General features: G+C 41.4%; 1 protein-coding gene across 1 annotated transcript; it reads left to right on the top strand.

The window, feature by feature from the left end:
* Positions 1–3,613: 3,613 nt before the first annotated feature.
* Positions 3,614–11,145, top strand: LOC147333645 (butyrophilin subfamily 1 member A1-like). Its single transcript, XM_086269368.1, has 5 exons — positions 3,614–3,749; positions 4,598–4,935; positions 8,808–9,140; positions 9,237–9,533; positions 9,898–11,145. Exons 2-4 carry the CDS (start codon positions 4,689–4,691, stop codon positions 9,308–9,310), a joined length of 654 nt encoding a protein of 217 aa, XP_086125494.1. The 5' UTR covers positions 3,614–3,749; positions 4,598–4,688; the 3' UTR covers positions 9,311–9,533; positions 9,898–11,145.
* The last annotated feature ends 3,339 nt before the right edge of the window (positions 11,146–14,484 follow it).

The following is a 14,484-nucleotide window of genomic DNA, read 5'->3' as shown; positions in this document are numbered from 1 at the left end:
CACCTGACATGAAATAAAATAACAGACCTCCAGAAACAACGAGAACCAGAATAATTGGGAGCGCTATGCCCCAGGATGGAAACCGCTCTATGTAGAAAACAATAAAAGAGCCTAATGTTAAAACATAATAATAATGATATCACAAGTATGGCTTACATATACAGAACCTTTGATACTGTCACATCATGAAGGAGACGTGGAAATCACTTTGTTACACAAATCAAAGTCAAATCAGTTCTTTTGATGGAATATTGTGTGATCAATAGACTGATCAGTTTCTGTGGTGGGGGCAGCGTCATGGGCATCAGCAAAAGGTTGCTCATACTCATGCTGCCCCGACATGATTGGGAATGTCATAGGCACCGATCGGTTTTCTATCGCCTATTTCCTGGGAGTAAGGGCGCCCTCTGTTTGCGAGGCGCGCCTGCTGCTTGCGGCACGGGGAGGAGAAGAGGGCGGGGCAGTGGCTGGCTGGAGCGGCATCTAATAACCAACTCGCAAAATAAAAACAAACCAACAAACACGAAAACACCAGACATCATGATACAGACTTATAATTTGCACTGATGTTTTCGAAATTCTATACGCGAAAGGTGAGCGCGAGAGCCCTCGGTGCGCCTGCTCGCTGCTGAAGTCAAAGTAAACTTTATTGTCATCTCCGCTACAAACAGTCCAGCATATAGAGAGACGAGACGACGAGGCTCCAGTTACAGCAGTGCAAGTAAACAAACAATATATATAAGAAGAGTAAGAAAATAAATCTACACTTTAGGACTCAGGGTAAAGGGATCAATAACAATTTATAATTTACAGTTTGATGATTTAAAGTCTCACAAACAACCCGTCGAAAGGGGAGGAGAGTCCTGCTGCTTCCAAACAGAGCACATTTCATTCATAATGTTGTAAATCCAAGACCATCATGTATTCATGATTTGAATCCTGGGTTGTGTGAAATCAGAGAAATTAGACAAAGTGAATCTGTGAACAAAGGTGTAGGTCTGTTAGGTTTATGTTGTGGTGATCCTTGAGTTGGGGGATTTGTGTTCATACTGGAGTGCAAAATGAAAACCAAGCTGGACAAGAAAAGTTCAAAGCCATCAGGTGCTCAGTTTAGAAAAAATAGAAAAGAAGAGGAGGAGAAACGAGCAAAAGATGCAGGTAAGCAGATGTGTCATTGGATCATGGCAGCTCATCCTGAACCAATCAGAATCAGAATACTTTATTAATCCCTAAGGAAATTATGTGAGTTACAGTTGCTCCAAGAAGAAATGGTAAAAATACTAACAGTAACAGACTAAACTCCAAACAATACATTATGTTACAGATTTTACACATTTAAGAAATATCATTAATATATACAGATCACTCAATTATAAATATCAAGGATTAACAGAGTAGAAAAGAGCGTGTGTAAAAAGGGTGTAACTATTGCAGTGTTTACAGTGTGTTAGATGGATGAGTTGTACAGGGAGATGACCACAGGCAGAAAAGATTTCCTGTGTCGTTCTGTGCTGCTTTTTGGTCTCTCACTGAACGTGCTCCTGTGAATAGCTAGTACATCATGGAGTGGGTGGGAGGTGTTATCCATGATTGTCCTCATCTTGGAAAACATCTGCCTCTCAGACACCACCCTAACGGAGTCCAGCTCCATCCCCACAACATTACTGGCCTTGTGATCAGTTTAGGTCTGTTGCTATATGTGGCCTTCAACCTGCTGCTCCTGCATGCAACAGCATAGAGGATAGCACTGTCCTGGCCATCGGCTGGGTGTCCTGCCATCATGGAAGGCCTCCTGAACCGCATGGCCACTGCAGTTTTCCACATGGCATCTCTCCTCACAGCATCTCTCCTCACCTGTTAGCCTCCTGACAGCTCTGTCTTGGACTATGGGGCTGTTGAGCTCCAGGTCAGCCCCCTGAGTTACTGTTGTGCTGTCAACCATTGAGTCAGCCCTGAATTGCTTGCTTTCCCCTAAACTATGTGTGAACTGCTTCTGGGCTTCAGGGCCTTTGTAGACGCTCTGTGTGGACTCTTGTTCCCTGATTTTGGCTCCTTGGTTTTTGTTTGTTTCTGCGTATTGGGCCCTCCAATCCCTCCTGCCACTCACAGTGCATGACACATAACCTGAGTAAAAAACCCCACAAATATTCAGAACTATTTATCACCCAAATGATTAAAAAAAACAAACAGACAATTTTAACTAAAAAACAAACACATTTTCCCTGATGAGATACTTTGTTTAGCAGTCCTCTGAGAAGGGGTTAAGTGTGGGAAAGCGTTCAAGAGGTACTTTACAACAGGAAAGTGTGTTTTCTCATTAGCAGAAACGCCCCCCAAAAAACAAAAAACAGATGTCCAACATCTGTACAACGGTCAACCATCCACCCAGGTCCTTGATGGTGTGCCAGCTTATACTATAACTCAGATTATGGATGCCAGGTGCTGGGGTAGGGGTTACTAATATTTGGTGGACTTAGAAGGGTAAAGTCCAGAAAAACGTTCTTGGAGGGAGAATTTTGCCATGGATACCCTGAAAATTTGGTAGTTTGCGGAAGGTGTTTACACTGTGAACAGCAAAAAGAGTGAAACGGAGTGAAATTCACTGTTTTTGTCGTGGTCCTGGGTCATGCGACCCAGTGGTTCTGAGTTTCATGTTATTTTGTTATTTCATCTGTATTGCAGTTTCTTTTCAGTTATCTAGTTATTCGGTCATGCCTAGTTTGCAGTTTAGTTCATGGTTTATCAGGTTCCCCTTGTGTCATGTCTACGTCGCCATGTTTCCTGTTTTATTTTGAAAGAGTACAGTATGTTCTTTGTTCATTGTATTTTACTTCCCCTGTCCTGTCATTAGGTTCATGTGTGTCAGCTGTGCTCCCATGTGTGACCCCTTCTCTTATTTGCATTTAGTCAGTGTGTTTCTGTTCAGTGAGTGTTGGGTCGTCTGTTGTCACCTCCCATGTTATGTTAGTGTGTTTAATGATGGTGTGCAGGACATGTTCAAGTTTTGGGTTTATCCCTTCAGTTTCCCTCATGCTCCTGCTCACCATCATGTCCAGATCGGTATCTATGTCATCACAGTTTTGTTAGAGTCCCAGTAAACATAGTTTAGTTTCGCCCAGTTTAGGTTTAGTGTTAGTTCTTGTCATGTGTTGCTTTGTGTTATTGTGTGTCCCAGTGTTGTATCGGCCACAATAAAATGCTCGGTTTTAGTTCTTTAAAGTTCTGGCATCCTCTGTGTCCTGCTTCTGGGTCCAGTTACAAAACAAATCGGCCCAGCCCTGCCGTGACAGTTTTCTCTTGGAAGAGTTCTGCATTTGGGTCTGATTCCTACCTACACCATGACATTAACACCGGTTTCCATGTCCAGATAGATTTCACATACCGTTAAACTTCACATATTTCCTTGAGATATATATATATATATACACATATAATGATGCAGTGCCACACACATTCATATTTGAGTGTTATTGTTTTCAGAGAGACTGCTTCTTATTTCCTCATTGCTGTGCACTAAGGCCTGTTGTTTTATAACAGATTTGAAGGTAAAACTTGGAGTCAGATGCTGTTGAACCTGTTTTCTGGAACAGAGTCTTGAAGAAACCAAAAGCAAACTCGCATTTATGTGCCAGTATTTGGAGATAAATGTCTCACTGATTCTGATCCATCCATGTCAGTTAATTCTGCCAGTTGGATTTTTGTTTACAGGGGGATGAAGATGCTGCTGGTGTTGCTGCTCCTCATCAACAGTAAGATACACACTTTAAATACTGTTTAAATGCCGATTGTGTGTAAAACTTATGGAGCTGTATTACAAACAAGTAACTCGAATAGTAAGGAAAGAAGCTTTGTTTGTAAAAATATGAAAGACTGTAGTCAAAGGTTGTGCTTTTCCATCATTGAAACGCTGAACAACATCCTAAAATAGTTTTACACTAAATCCCTTTGTTTGTACGGTGGTTCAGTCCTCGTCTTACAAACAGGCGTTCATCGCAGTCACCGTACAAGTCTGTAGGCACTGAGAGCCAAGGATGAACATTTCTGACATACCTCTGCAGGAGTGCCAACTACTCACTGTGTGTGTGTGTGTGTGTATACATGGTGTAGACTTGTTTAAACTGATTCTACTACGGTGGTTATCCTCAGGCGGAGTGGCTGAGCAGCCTGCAGTTTATTCATATTGACTGTGATGTACAAGAAGGTACAGTGTTGTGTGTAACAGGAACAGGAAAACATCACAGTATAAAAGATGAAGATAAAGGCTGAACTGACAGCTGTTCCACTGCTGTCACATTAAGGACCTGCATCAGAATAATTTTTGTAATGTTGCTTTACTGGAACAGCAGTTATTAAACTTGTCACAAGATGGCGCTCCAACATATTCACAGGCACATTAAGTGGTGAAGGAAACACTTGTATGTACAATAAATGTATCTACAACATCTGTGTCAAACCAGCTTACTATTGTGTTGTCAAGAGTCAACGTTTCAATATTCAAACACATGTCTTGGGTTTCTTAAATTAATTTCTCACCTGAGGTATCTGAGACAAACCCACAGCATGCGGTTAATTTCTATGTCTGTTTATGTGTCTTCAGTTTCCCAGCATGCCCTGGCTGTGGTGGTGGAGGTGAATGATCTGTCCTGCTGCCCTGTCAGTACTCAGGTATTACACCCGAGGACCCCACAATGATGTGGACTCGCAATGATCTTGATCCCAACTCTGTCCACCTACAGCGAGAAGGAAGAGATGACCTTAGAGGACAAAACCAGCGTTACAGCGGGCGCACATCGATGAGGCGTGATGCTCTGCACACTTTAGACTTCAGCCTCACTCTGAGAAAACCACAACTGACCGACAGCGGCAGCTACACCTGCTCCATCAGTTTTGGAAGAGAAGAGCTGACACTGACAGTTATACAGCTACAGGTCAAAGGTCAGCAAGAAATGCCAACACCTGCTCTTTATACAGCTCAGGAGTCAGTACTGTGGACAGATCAGACGTTAAACAGGTTAGATTGATTTGGTTAAAAGTTGCCATTGTTGTGTTTAAATTTGTCTTAAACACAACAATGACATGCAGTTTTCTTAAACTGCATGTTTAGATATTTTTCTGTTACTACCGTACATGCAAGATGGTGGAGGAGGTTTAGCTATTAGTGTTTAACTGCAGGCACATTCCATATAAGATTCTGGTTTCCTTATTTGATAAGGAATGTTTACTTCCTGCCATTTATAGGCTCACCTGCACTGGTATATGAGAGACCGTTAAAGGGGTTAAACCGTATACAGGAGGGGTGAGATGACTCGGACACACAGTCCCTTTAACCTTTATGACACACCATATGGGTTTTACAATGGGGTTGTGTGTTGACTGAATAAAGGCTGCAAGGGGACGCTGGTTCTTTGGCGTTGTGTGGGATCAGGTGAGATCCCAGACAACTGATCCGACCGGCTTCCCTTGCAAGTTAAAACCCATCAATCTCTGGTTGTCTTGCTTCGTTCATGGGGATAAGTCTCTGAATCAGTGAGGCCTGTGAGCGCAGGCCTAACAAAGAGTGTTTTGGCAATTCTGTTATAAACGAAGACCGACATTTTAGATCTAAGCTCCATGGAAGCCACAACTAAGGTATGATTTTAGCTTGAATAAAGCGATATTGATTCATTAAATCCTGAATTGATTTTTAAATATAAATGTATTTTGCCAGGAACACCTGAATCTCAGCTCACAAAACTATTTTAACAACCACCAAACACAAAACACCAAATGAGAGCAGGTACATTGATTCCACACAAACACCTAAACACAAAGCACAGACCATTTCACTCGACGGCACATACACAGACACGCCATCAGGACTAAAAGGCGAGATCTCACTGATTCTGAAGCTGCAGGTTTTGTCACTCTCTGACCAAAATTTACTGAACCAGCAGCAAAAGTAGATCAAAACTAAGCTTGACATTTGATAAACATTGTCTTTAATTCCCTCTTACTTTTGCCGTTTTACTTCCACCACAATAGAATCACACTTCCTGGATGGCTCTCTGTCAGTCACTTAATATGTTGATTCATGGTTTTCTTTCATTTTTGTTCTACTGCAAAATATTATAAGGTAATATAAAAAGCTAGGCTAGAAAAAGGTTTTTCTGTGTTTTATTTTCACTTACTTTGACAAAAAGGCATCTGCTGTGATGCTCACACCTCTGATGAAGTCTCACAAGTGTCAGCTTTTTTTATATCTATATATCTATATATATAGATATATATAGATATAGATATAAAAATATGGAAATGTACTGATAAATGATCAGAATTATAAGATTTCTCACTGTCTAAGTCAAAATTGAACTGATCGAGACCTTATGAATCAGAATCTAAACGATTATAGAAATCGACATCCCTAGCCACAACAGCAGAATGGACTGATTTTTATATAACGCTTTTCTACTCTCCCGGAGTACTCAAAGCGCTCTATACAACATGCCTCATTCACCCATTCAAACCCACTCATACAAGCACTTCTAAACTCAAGTGCAAACTAAACTACATTCACACACATTCATATTCCGATGAATGCATCGGAGGGCAACTCTGGGTTAGTATCTTGCCCAAGGATGTTTGGGATGCAGACTGGGGAAGCCAAGGATCAAACCACCATCCTTCCGATCAGTAGCTGATCTGCTCTACCACCTGAGCCACAGCCACCCCCCCGAGGATACATAAATACATAATATTTTATATTTTCTGATGACCGTATTTAGTTGTCAAAACTGTGTAACACTCTTCAGAAATGTTGAGGTTTTTACCACTTGCTGAAGCCTTTTCTAGTAAATACTGGCTCCCAGTGAAACTCAAGAATTCATTTAGTAAAGACAAGCTAACAAGCAAAGTAAAGTGCTGAGTTCTTCGGTACACTGTATTTAACCAGCTTTTGTTAAAACTTGTCTGGAATGTGGGATGCTTCCAAACAGCAGGTTACGGTTACACTGGGTCTGCTTGAGGATGTCCTGCTGTCATCAGCAATGTTAGCTTCCTTGGTGGGTGGAAGTCCCTTTGATTCCGTTGACTATAATATTTTATTTGATGCTTAAGATGCTGGCTGGTATCTCTGGTTCAGCACAGTAGGAGGAAGGTTCCTCCTACTCGTCTAGAAAGACTTTTTGTCTCAGGGTAAGCAAACCCTCCTCTGACACTGCTGCTCTAATCTGTGGGGTAGTGCAAGGCTCAATTCTGGGTCCATTATTTTAATTTGATATCCTTTATTTAGCTGATGTCATTAAATGATATCAATTCTATGCTGATGACACCCAACTGTGTCTGTCTTTTAAGCCTCGACAGCTGGATAGACTATCCTCCACAGTCCACTCTGTGTCCCTGATAACTGCTCTCTACTAATAAACTTTTTTTTTATATTCACACAAGACTCAGACTATGACTACAGCTTCTCCATAAATGCTTTTAAGAATCAGTCAAAGGATTTCTGTCCAGTGTTTGTAATCTTTCTGTATTTGATTCTTGACTTATATGTAAAATCTCTTTGACGTTCCTTTAAAAGAACATTTCTAAATTGTTATAGTCTCCTGTACGTAAATGCATAAAAGTATTCATGCATTTGTGTCATTGTGGTGGATTACTGTAATGTCTAGTTTACAAGCTTAGAAAAAAAGCTTTATTTATATGTCTAAGTGATACAAAATGCTGCAGCCAGGCTCCCAATGCATTGTAGTAAGCAACCTTGAAGCGCTTTTTATTTATCTGCTTTACAGTTGATTTTATAATTAGATATAAAATTCTCATCCAGTGGAGCCCCGCCTTACGAAGACCCCATTTAACGAAGAATTCAAGTTACGAAGGCTCTTAATGGCAGTATTTCTGCCCATGGTACGGCAAAATGCCCGCATAACGAAATCCGCTGGCAGAGACCAGAATTCCCACAATGCCTTCCGAATCATGTGATAACCCCTTGGCTTTTGTACTTGCGTTTTGCTGTTCCATATGAAAGACGTATCGTTGTTGCAGTGCGCTATTTCGTGTGCTTCTCATATGCAATTAGCCTACCGTTCATTCATAATGGGGCCGAAAAAACTTTCTGCAAGTGATTCGAGTGAAAAGAAGAAGCGTAAGGTGCTCTCGATGGAAACAAAGAGAGAAATTATTGACAAATATGAGCAAGGTCCTCCTCCACCAAGAACTTTGTCTTCAGCCAGCATCGCCTCACTCAAAAGGCGATGGAAAAAGGTGCTCCGACTTAACGAAAATTTTGACTTACGAAAGACGCTCTGGAACGAATTTATTTCGTAAGTCGAGGTTCCACTGTACTTACATATAGACCACTACATGGGCTAGATCAATTTAGTGCTTTGTATGTACATCCCCTTTGCTCTGTGGACTTTTTCTTTTCAGTAACAATTTCTTTTACAGGCTTTTGTTCCCTTATTCCAACGTTTTTTTGCGATATCCTGCTGTCATCAAATTCAAAATGAGATTTCTGATCAGTCAAAAAATAAACAAACAGCAAAAAAAGAAAACATAGTTTAAAATACATTACATTTAAATTATAAAAACTTTTATAAGTGTCTAATATAAAGATTTTGTGTGCATTAAACAATGTTTCCATGGCATCAAGGCTTTTTTAATGCTGGAAATGATCAAACGATGATTAAATTGTTAACGTTAAAGATCCAGTTTAGCTTTCAATGGGAAAAAAGAGGCCAGATGATGATGTATTACCACAGAGACATAGATTAGCAACACTAATGCTCATATCCCAGATGACTATTTCATATTGTGATTTATTGTCCTCTCAGACCAGCAGGTGGAGATGAAGGTGACTGAAGGCTTAGAGTCCGTCATCCTGCCCTGCAAAACAAAATCTTACCTACCTGAGGACAGCACAGTGGAGTGGACTCGCTCTGACCCAGAACTCATGATGGTTCATGTGTATGCAAACGAAGGCGACCAACTTAATGACCAGGACGGCCTTTACAGAGACCGAACAACAGTGAATGAAGACCTGCTGAGAACTGGAGACCTCAGTCTGACCCTGAAAAAACCCACAAAGAGAGACAGTGGAGGATACATCTGCACCATCTACAGGGACAAAGACATCCTGAGACAGAAAGTAGAGCTGCAGGTCAAAGGTCAGAGATGTAGATAAAGGTCAGTGGTGCTGTAGATGTTGTCATAATATTATTATGATGTTTTAATATTATGGTCTATTATTGTTTTCTACACAGAGCCATTCCCATCTTGGGCCATAGCTCTCCCAATTATCCTGGTTGTTCTTGGGGTTTCTGGAGATCTTTTATGAAATAAAAGACCCCCAGAGTTACAAACAGCTGATACAGAGAGCTGAAGAGAAACTTCCAGGTTTGTTCCAGAAGTCAGAAAACCTCCTTCAGACTCAGTCATTGATCAGTGAAACAGCTCCACAACATGACTTTACTAAACAGTGTGTGTGTACACCTGCACCGTCCACAGCAGGGAGGGAAAGATCCTGATGAAGAAACAAGTGCTGCTCTTTGTCAGTGGAGGTGAGTGCTGTAGATACAGGGCAGAGGTCAGAGGTCACTGTAAAAGCTCAGAGATGAACTGTGAGTGTCCACATCATCCATGAGGCTTTCATGAGTTTCTCATAATGTTTGTTTAGCATGTGGCTAGCATACTGCTAAAGCTCAGTCAGTCCCACATATATGTGTACGCTGTTAGCGCTCACGTCTCAGTCACAATCACTACATGCATGTTTTTTTATGAAAACTTTCTGATATTCCACATAAACACACGTGGAAATATCACAAGTCTGAGTCGATGAAACAAGGAGTGGAATTGGAGGTAATGTTACCATCAGTGTTGATGTTGCTGTCTGTATCACTTACACGTGCTTCACTGTCTTCTCAGTCCCCCAGAAGGAGGTGGATGCAGGAAAGGACTTTGTACAGCTGTCCTGTAAAACCACACTTGATTTACCTCATGATGCTGAAGTGGAGAGACGCTAACAGGAAGGTCCACGTGTATCAGGATGGCTGTGATCAGCCAGATAGACAGGATCAGGATTACAGAGGCCGAACAGAGATGAATAAAGACCTGCTGAAATCTGGAGACCTCAGTCTGACCCTGAAACACCCCACAGAGAGAGACACACAAGTCTACACCTGCACCGTCTACAGCCAAGAGGGAAACATCGTGTTTAAGAAAGCAGTGGGCAATCTGAGAGTCAAAGGTCAGAGAGGATTTTATTGGTTCACACACTGTGTTCTCTCTGTGTTAGACCTACACTATCTTATACAGGCTGCATGCTTTAGCCTAACGACAGCTGGGATAGACTCAACTATGACCCTGCACTGAAGAAGAAAAATACTGGGGCACCACTATCAGTGATGGAAAATAGAAACGGAAAGTGTTATCTCACAGGATGAACCATTAATTGATTTATAATCAAATCATCCATAATGAGAAATCACGCTCCTGTTAGTGATCCTCCATCTGGATGGATGAGAACAACCTTCTGAACAATCTAGCAGGAGATGGCCCATATCTATGGGACTGATTTGTGCTAATAACGCCCATTGTATGGACTGATAACAGCCGAAGCGGGTGAATAAAGTCACCCAGTAGCTAGCTGTGCCATTACCCAGCATACATCACTCCCTCCATAAATGCAATAAACGATACAAAGGTAATAGCCTATAATTAATTTATCTGCTGTATCTGCTGTTTCTCAGGTAGTTGCTTACATTGTATAATTTATTGTGTTCTGTATACGTCACTACAATGTGATTTTGGAAATATATAAATATACGGACAACAGGCTCTTCCGCGGCAATCTCTTGTCGTCAATAAACAACGTTTAGGGAGCTCTATAGTATTCAATGAGAGGACCCTGCACGTCAATTCTCGACGCGAGGGGGGTACCCTGCGTGTCTATAAATGAAGCAGAGGGAGTCTGACCATGCGTCACACGTTTGACGAGTTGGGAGTGAGAACGTGTTGGGTAAGAAAACAGACAAGGAATACTAACAGGCAAAACAAAACAAGTTAAACTGGCAAAGAAAAAGAACAACAACTAATTTGACTCATACAATCTGGAAGTTGTGTTCTCCCTATATTAAAGCTGCTGTACAGAATCTGCAAAACAAACTGGGCTGTCATATGGGCTCAAAATGTGGTCATAAATATTTTGTACTTGTAAAAAAGATTTGTATGTGTAAAAAAGATTTGTGTGTGGACTTAGCCCAAAAAAACCCCTGCAAGATGTATGAATTTTGACCCTATTTTTCTTCCTTTAAGCTGATTGGTCAATGTCATGTCAATCACAAATTAAACAATCCAATCAGAGAACAGATGGGTTTGGCTGTCGGAGGGGCACTTTTTTGAACTGCAGGTCCTTGAAGGGTAATCTCTATATAAATATCCGATAGCAGTTAGGTCCCCTTACTTTCAGCAGCTGTTGAAAGCAGGGGCGGAGCGTGGGGGTGGCTTACTGGGCTTAAGCCCGGGTTGTTTTGTCAGAAGCCCGGGGTCTTTTGGAGTGTAATTTTTCATAGTTAGATGTCTGGCTGACAACTGTATAAAACAAAAAGTACACACAATATTCGAAGCACATAGTGCACACTGTGGGAATTTACGACTGTGCGTGAATCCCCCCTGATATTGGTATGATCCGAGTTCAGGCACTAAGCGACTGAGCGAGGGGGCGGGGCAGCTGCTGCCAGCAGTGAGTGCGCTGTTGGAGAAACGGAGCCAGCCATACTAAGGAGAGCTTAAGTTTGACCAGGTACCAAAGAAAATCATTCATACCGTACAAATAATGTAAATATGACGGTGCATCATGAAAGATTGATATCAAACTGATCACTTGACCAATATTACGTTACTTGCTCTTCAAGTGAATCAACAAATGGCGAACTGAAAAGCCGAACAAATGCTATTTTATTTTAGAGTCTTAGCTTACGTGTGTTTATTTCATATTTTCAGTTCTTACCCTCCCCGACTAAATCGGTTTCAGTTATGTACTGAAATATAAGAATGGACATTAGAGGCTTCTTTCAAAGAAAAAACTCAGGTAAATGTTATTTTATATATCCCACATGCATACTACCCTTTAGGGCCAAGCCCCGGGTGTTTCAAATGTCTGGCTCCGCCTCTGGTTGAAAGGATAAAGTTGTGGTATGTCAGTGGTTAGAAATACCATTATTACTTTAGGATTAGTTTAACACAAAGTCAGGGCTGACCCGGGACCATTGCTGTGAGTCACAGTGCGCAGCATAAAAGTCCTTTCACATCGGACGCAGGATGTGCTGCTAATGCTAACTGCTAACTAAAAGCAAAGCAAAGGATCCAGAATCTGTTGCTGGCTGCTGGGCTCTGTGGGTTTTTGCAGCAGCTCTACCTGTACTAGATGCACCTGCTCCTTGTCTTTTCTATCTCTGACTTTATGTCCTCTACAAGAGTTTGTTTTTTTTTGCTAGTTCTTCAAATGTTCAATAAAAACATGTATGCTAATTCATAACGAAGAAAGCTTTGTAATGAAGACTGTCATTTCGAAAACACTGCCCCCCCCCCTGCGTCCGCAGCGCTGTTGAAAAGGCTGTGGAAGTCCCTGTATTAAACACGTAGACCTGTGACACAAAAATCACCAAACTCGGACGACCACAGACTGTTTTCCTTCGTGGTGATGAAGGAAAACGCTGGGTTGGCATGTAAAAGGGCATTTATTCCCTTCAAAGACCTGCAGTTCAAAAAAAGCACCCCTCCGACAGCCAAACCATCTGTTCTCTGATTGGATTGTTACATTTGTGATTGACATGACATTCACCAATCAGATGAAAGGAAGAAAAATAGGGTCAAAATTCGTAGTTGTAACTTGCAGGGGTTGTTTGGCTAAGTCCACACACAAATCTTTTTTACACACACACAAATTTTTTTTACACATACAAATCTTTTTTACAAGTACCAAAACCGATTTACAAGTACAAAATATTTATGACCACATTTTGAGCCCATACTGTCAGCCCTGGCACTGCATTACCATATTGAGCTTCAGTCAGAGGAAGTCACGGTTGCCAAAAATGTTTTGAAGCTCAAGAGTGAGGCTGGTGTCATCCCAGATATGTTAACATTGTACAATCTTCTGGATAATCAGATCTTCTCCACACTGAAAACTGCTATTCAGGTTGCCCTAATAAACCCAGTTAGCAGCTGTAGCTGTGAGAGGTCTTTTAGTGTCTTGAGTCAGCTCCATACCTGGCTGAGAAGGACCATGGGTCAAAGCAGACTCCAGCACCTGGCTGTGATGTCAGTTGAGAAAGAGATGCTTGAGAGAGTTGACCACCCAAAAGTGATTGACAGATTTACCAACCTCAAGGTGCGGCGACATAGGATAAAAGAAAAGAAAAAATCTGCAGGGCCATAGAAGTATCTGCAGTAAACATCTTTTCATACATTGTATACATTGTACCAGAGGCCAAGGTGTCTCAGTTTTTCTAATTTTTTAATAATATTTTGTACATTTCAAGAACTCTTCTATTTTTGGAGTGTATTTTTATGTATCTGTATTGTATTATACAGATACTTTAAAAGCGAATCTCTGTCCAAAAAATGCACTCAGTTTACTTTTTACTCACTATGAGCATCATTCATTATTCTCCTCCAGTAATTAAGGTTAGGATATGTATTGTTTTATTCCAATCCATTCTTCTTTAGCAGCATTTAAATAACCTTTATCAGATTTGATGGTTTTGTTACAGACTTTAAAAAAAGTGTTTTGCTTTTCTTTCACAAATGTGGGGATTCAATTGTGTTAAAATGTACAAAACATGGATGTCATGTTTTGTGACGAGGACCCAGGCACAGAGAGACTTGATGAATTTAAGAATCTTATGATTTAATAAAGAAATTTGCAGACTTGCACAGAGATGGTAAAATTATTATGACTGAAAATGGAGATGAAGACAACAGACAACGAGGAACAGAGGGAACTCGGGACAACTGGAGACATTTAAGGATGCAGGGATTGACAGAGACAGGGAAGAAGTCTCATTGTGGCGAGTAAAGTTTATCTTGCCTGGATGGGCAGCTCTCTGGGTGCTCAGCACCCCCAAAGCTCTGATCCTAGAATCGCCCCTGGCGTCCAGTGCTACATAGACTGCCGGGATTATTACAGTACTTAGCTCTGTAGGCAACACTAGTGCTGTTGTTACACCAACCTTTGTGCACGTAGATGTAGAGCAGGGGCGGAGCGTGGGGGTGGCTTACTGGGCTTAAGCCCGGGTTGTTTTGTCAGAAGCCCGGGGTCTTTTGGAGTGTAATTTTTTCATAGTTAGATGCCTGGCTGACAACTGTATAAAACAAAAAGTACACACAATATTCGAAGCACATAATGCACACTGTGGGAATTTACGACTGTGCGTGAATCCCCCCCTGATATTGGTATGATCCGAGCTCAGGCACTAAGCAACTGAGCGAGGGGGCGGGGCTGCAGCCAGG

The sequence above is a fragment of the Aulonocara sp. 'chitande type north' Nkhata Bay genome, linkage group LG3 (genome assembly GCF_057382095.1).
Source record: "Aulonocara sp. 'chitande type north' Nkhata Bay isolate Kocher_YH1m ecotype deep benthic linkage group LG3, A_spYH_male_GT1.1, whole genome shotgun sequence".
Lineage (NCBI taxonomy): Eukaryota > Metazoa > Chordata > Actinopteri > Cichliformes > Cichlidae > Aulonocara > Aulonocara sp. 'chitande type north' Nkhata Bay.
The sequence above is the reverse complement of the archived record's forward strand: the minus strand, read 5'-3'. Positions and strand labels throughout refer to the sequence as shown.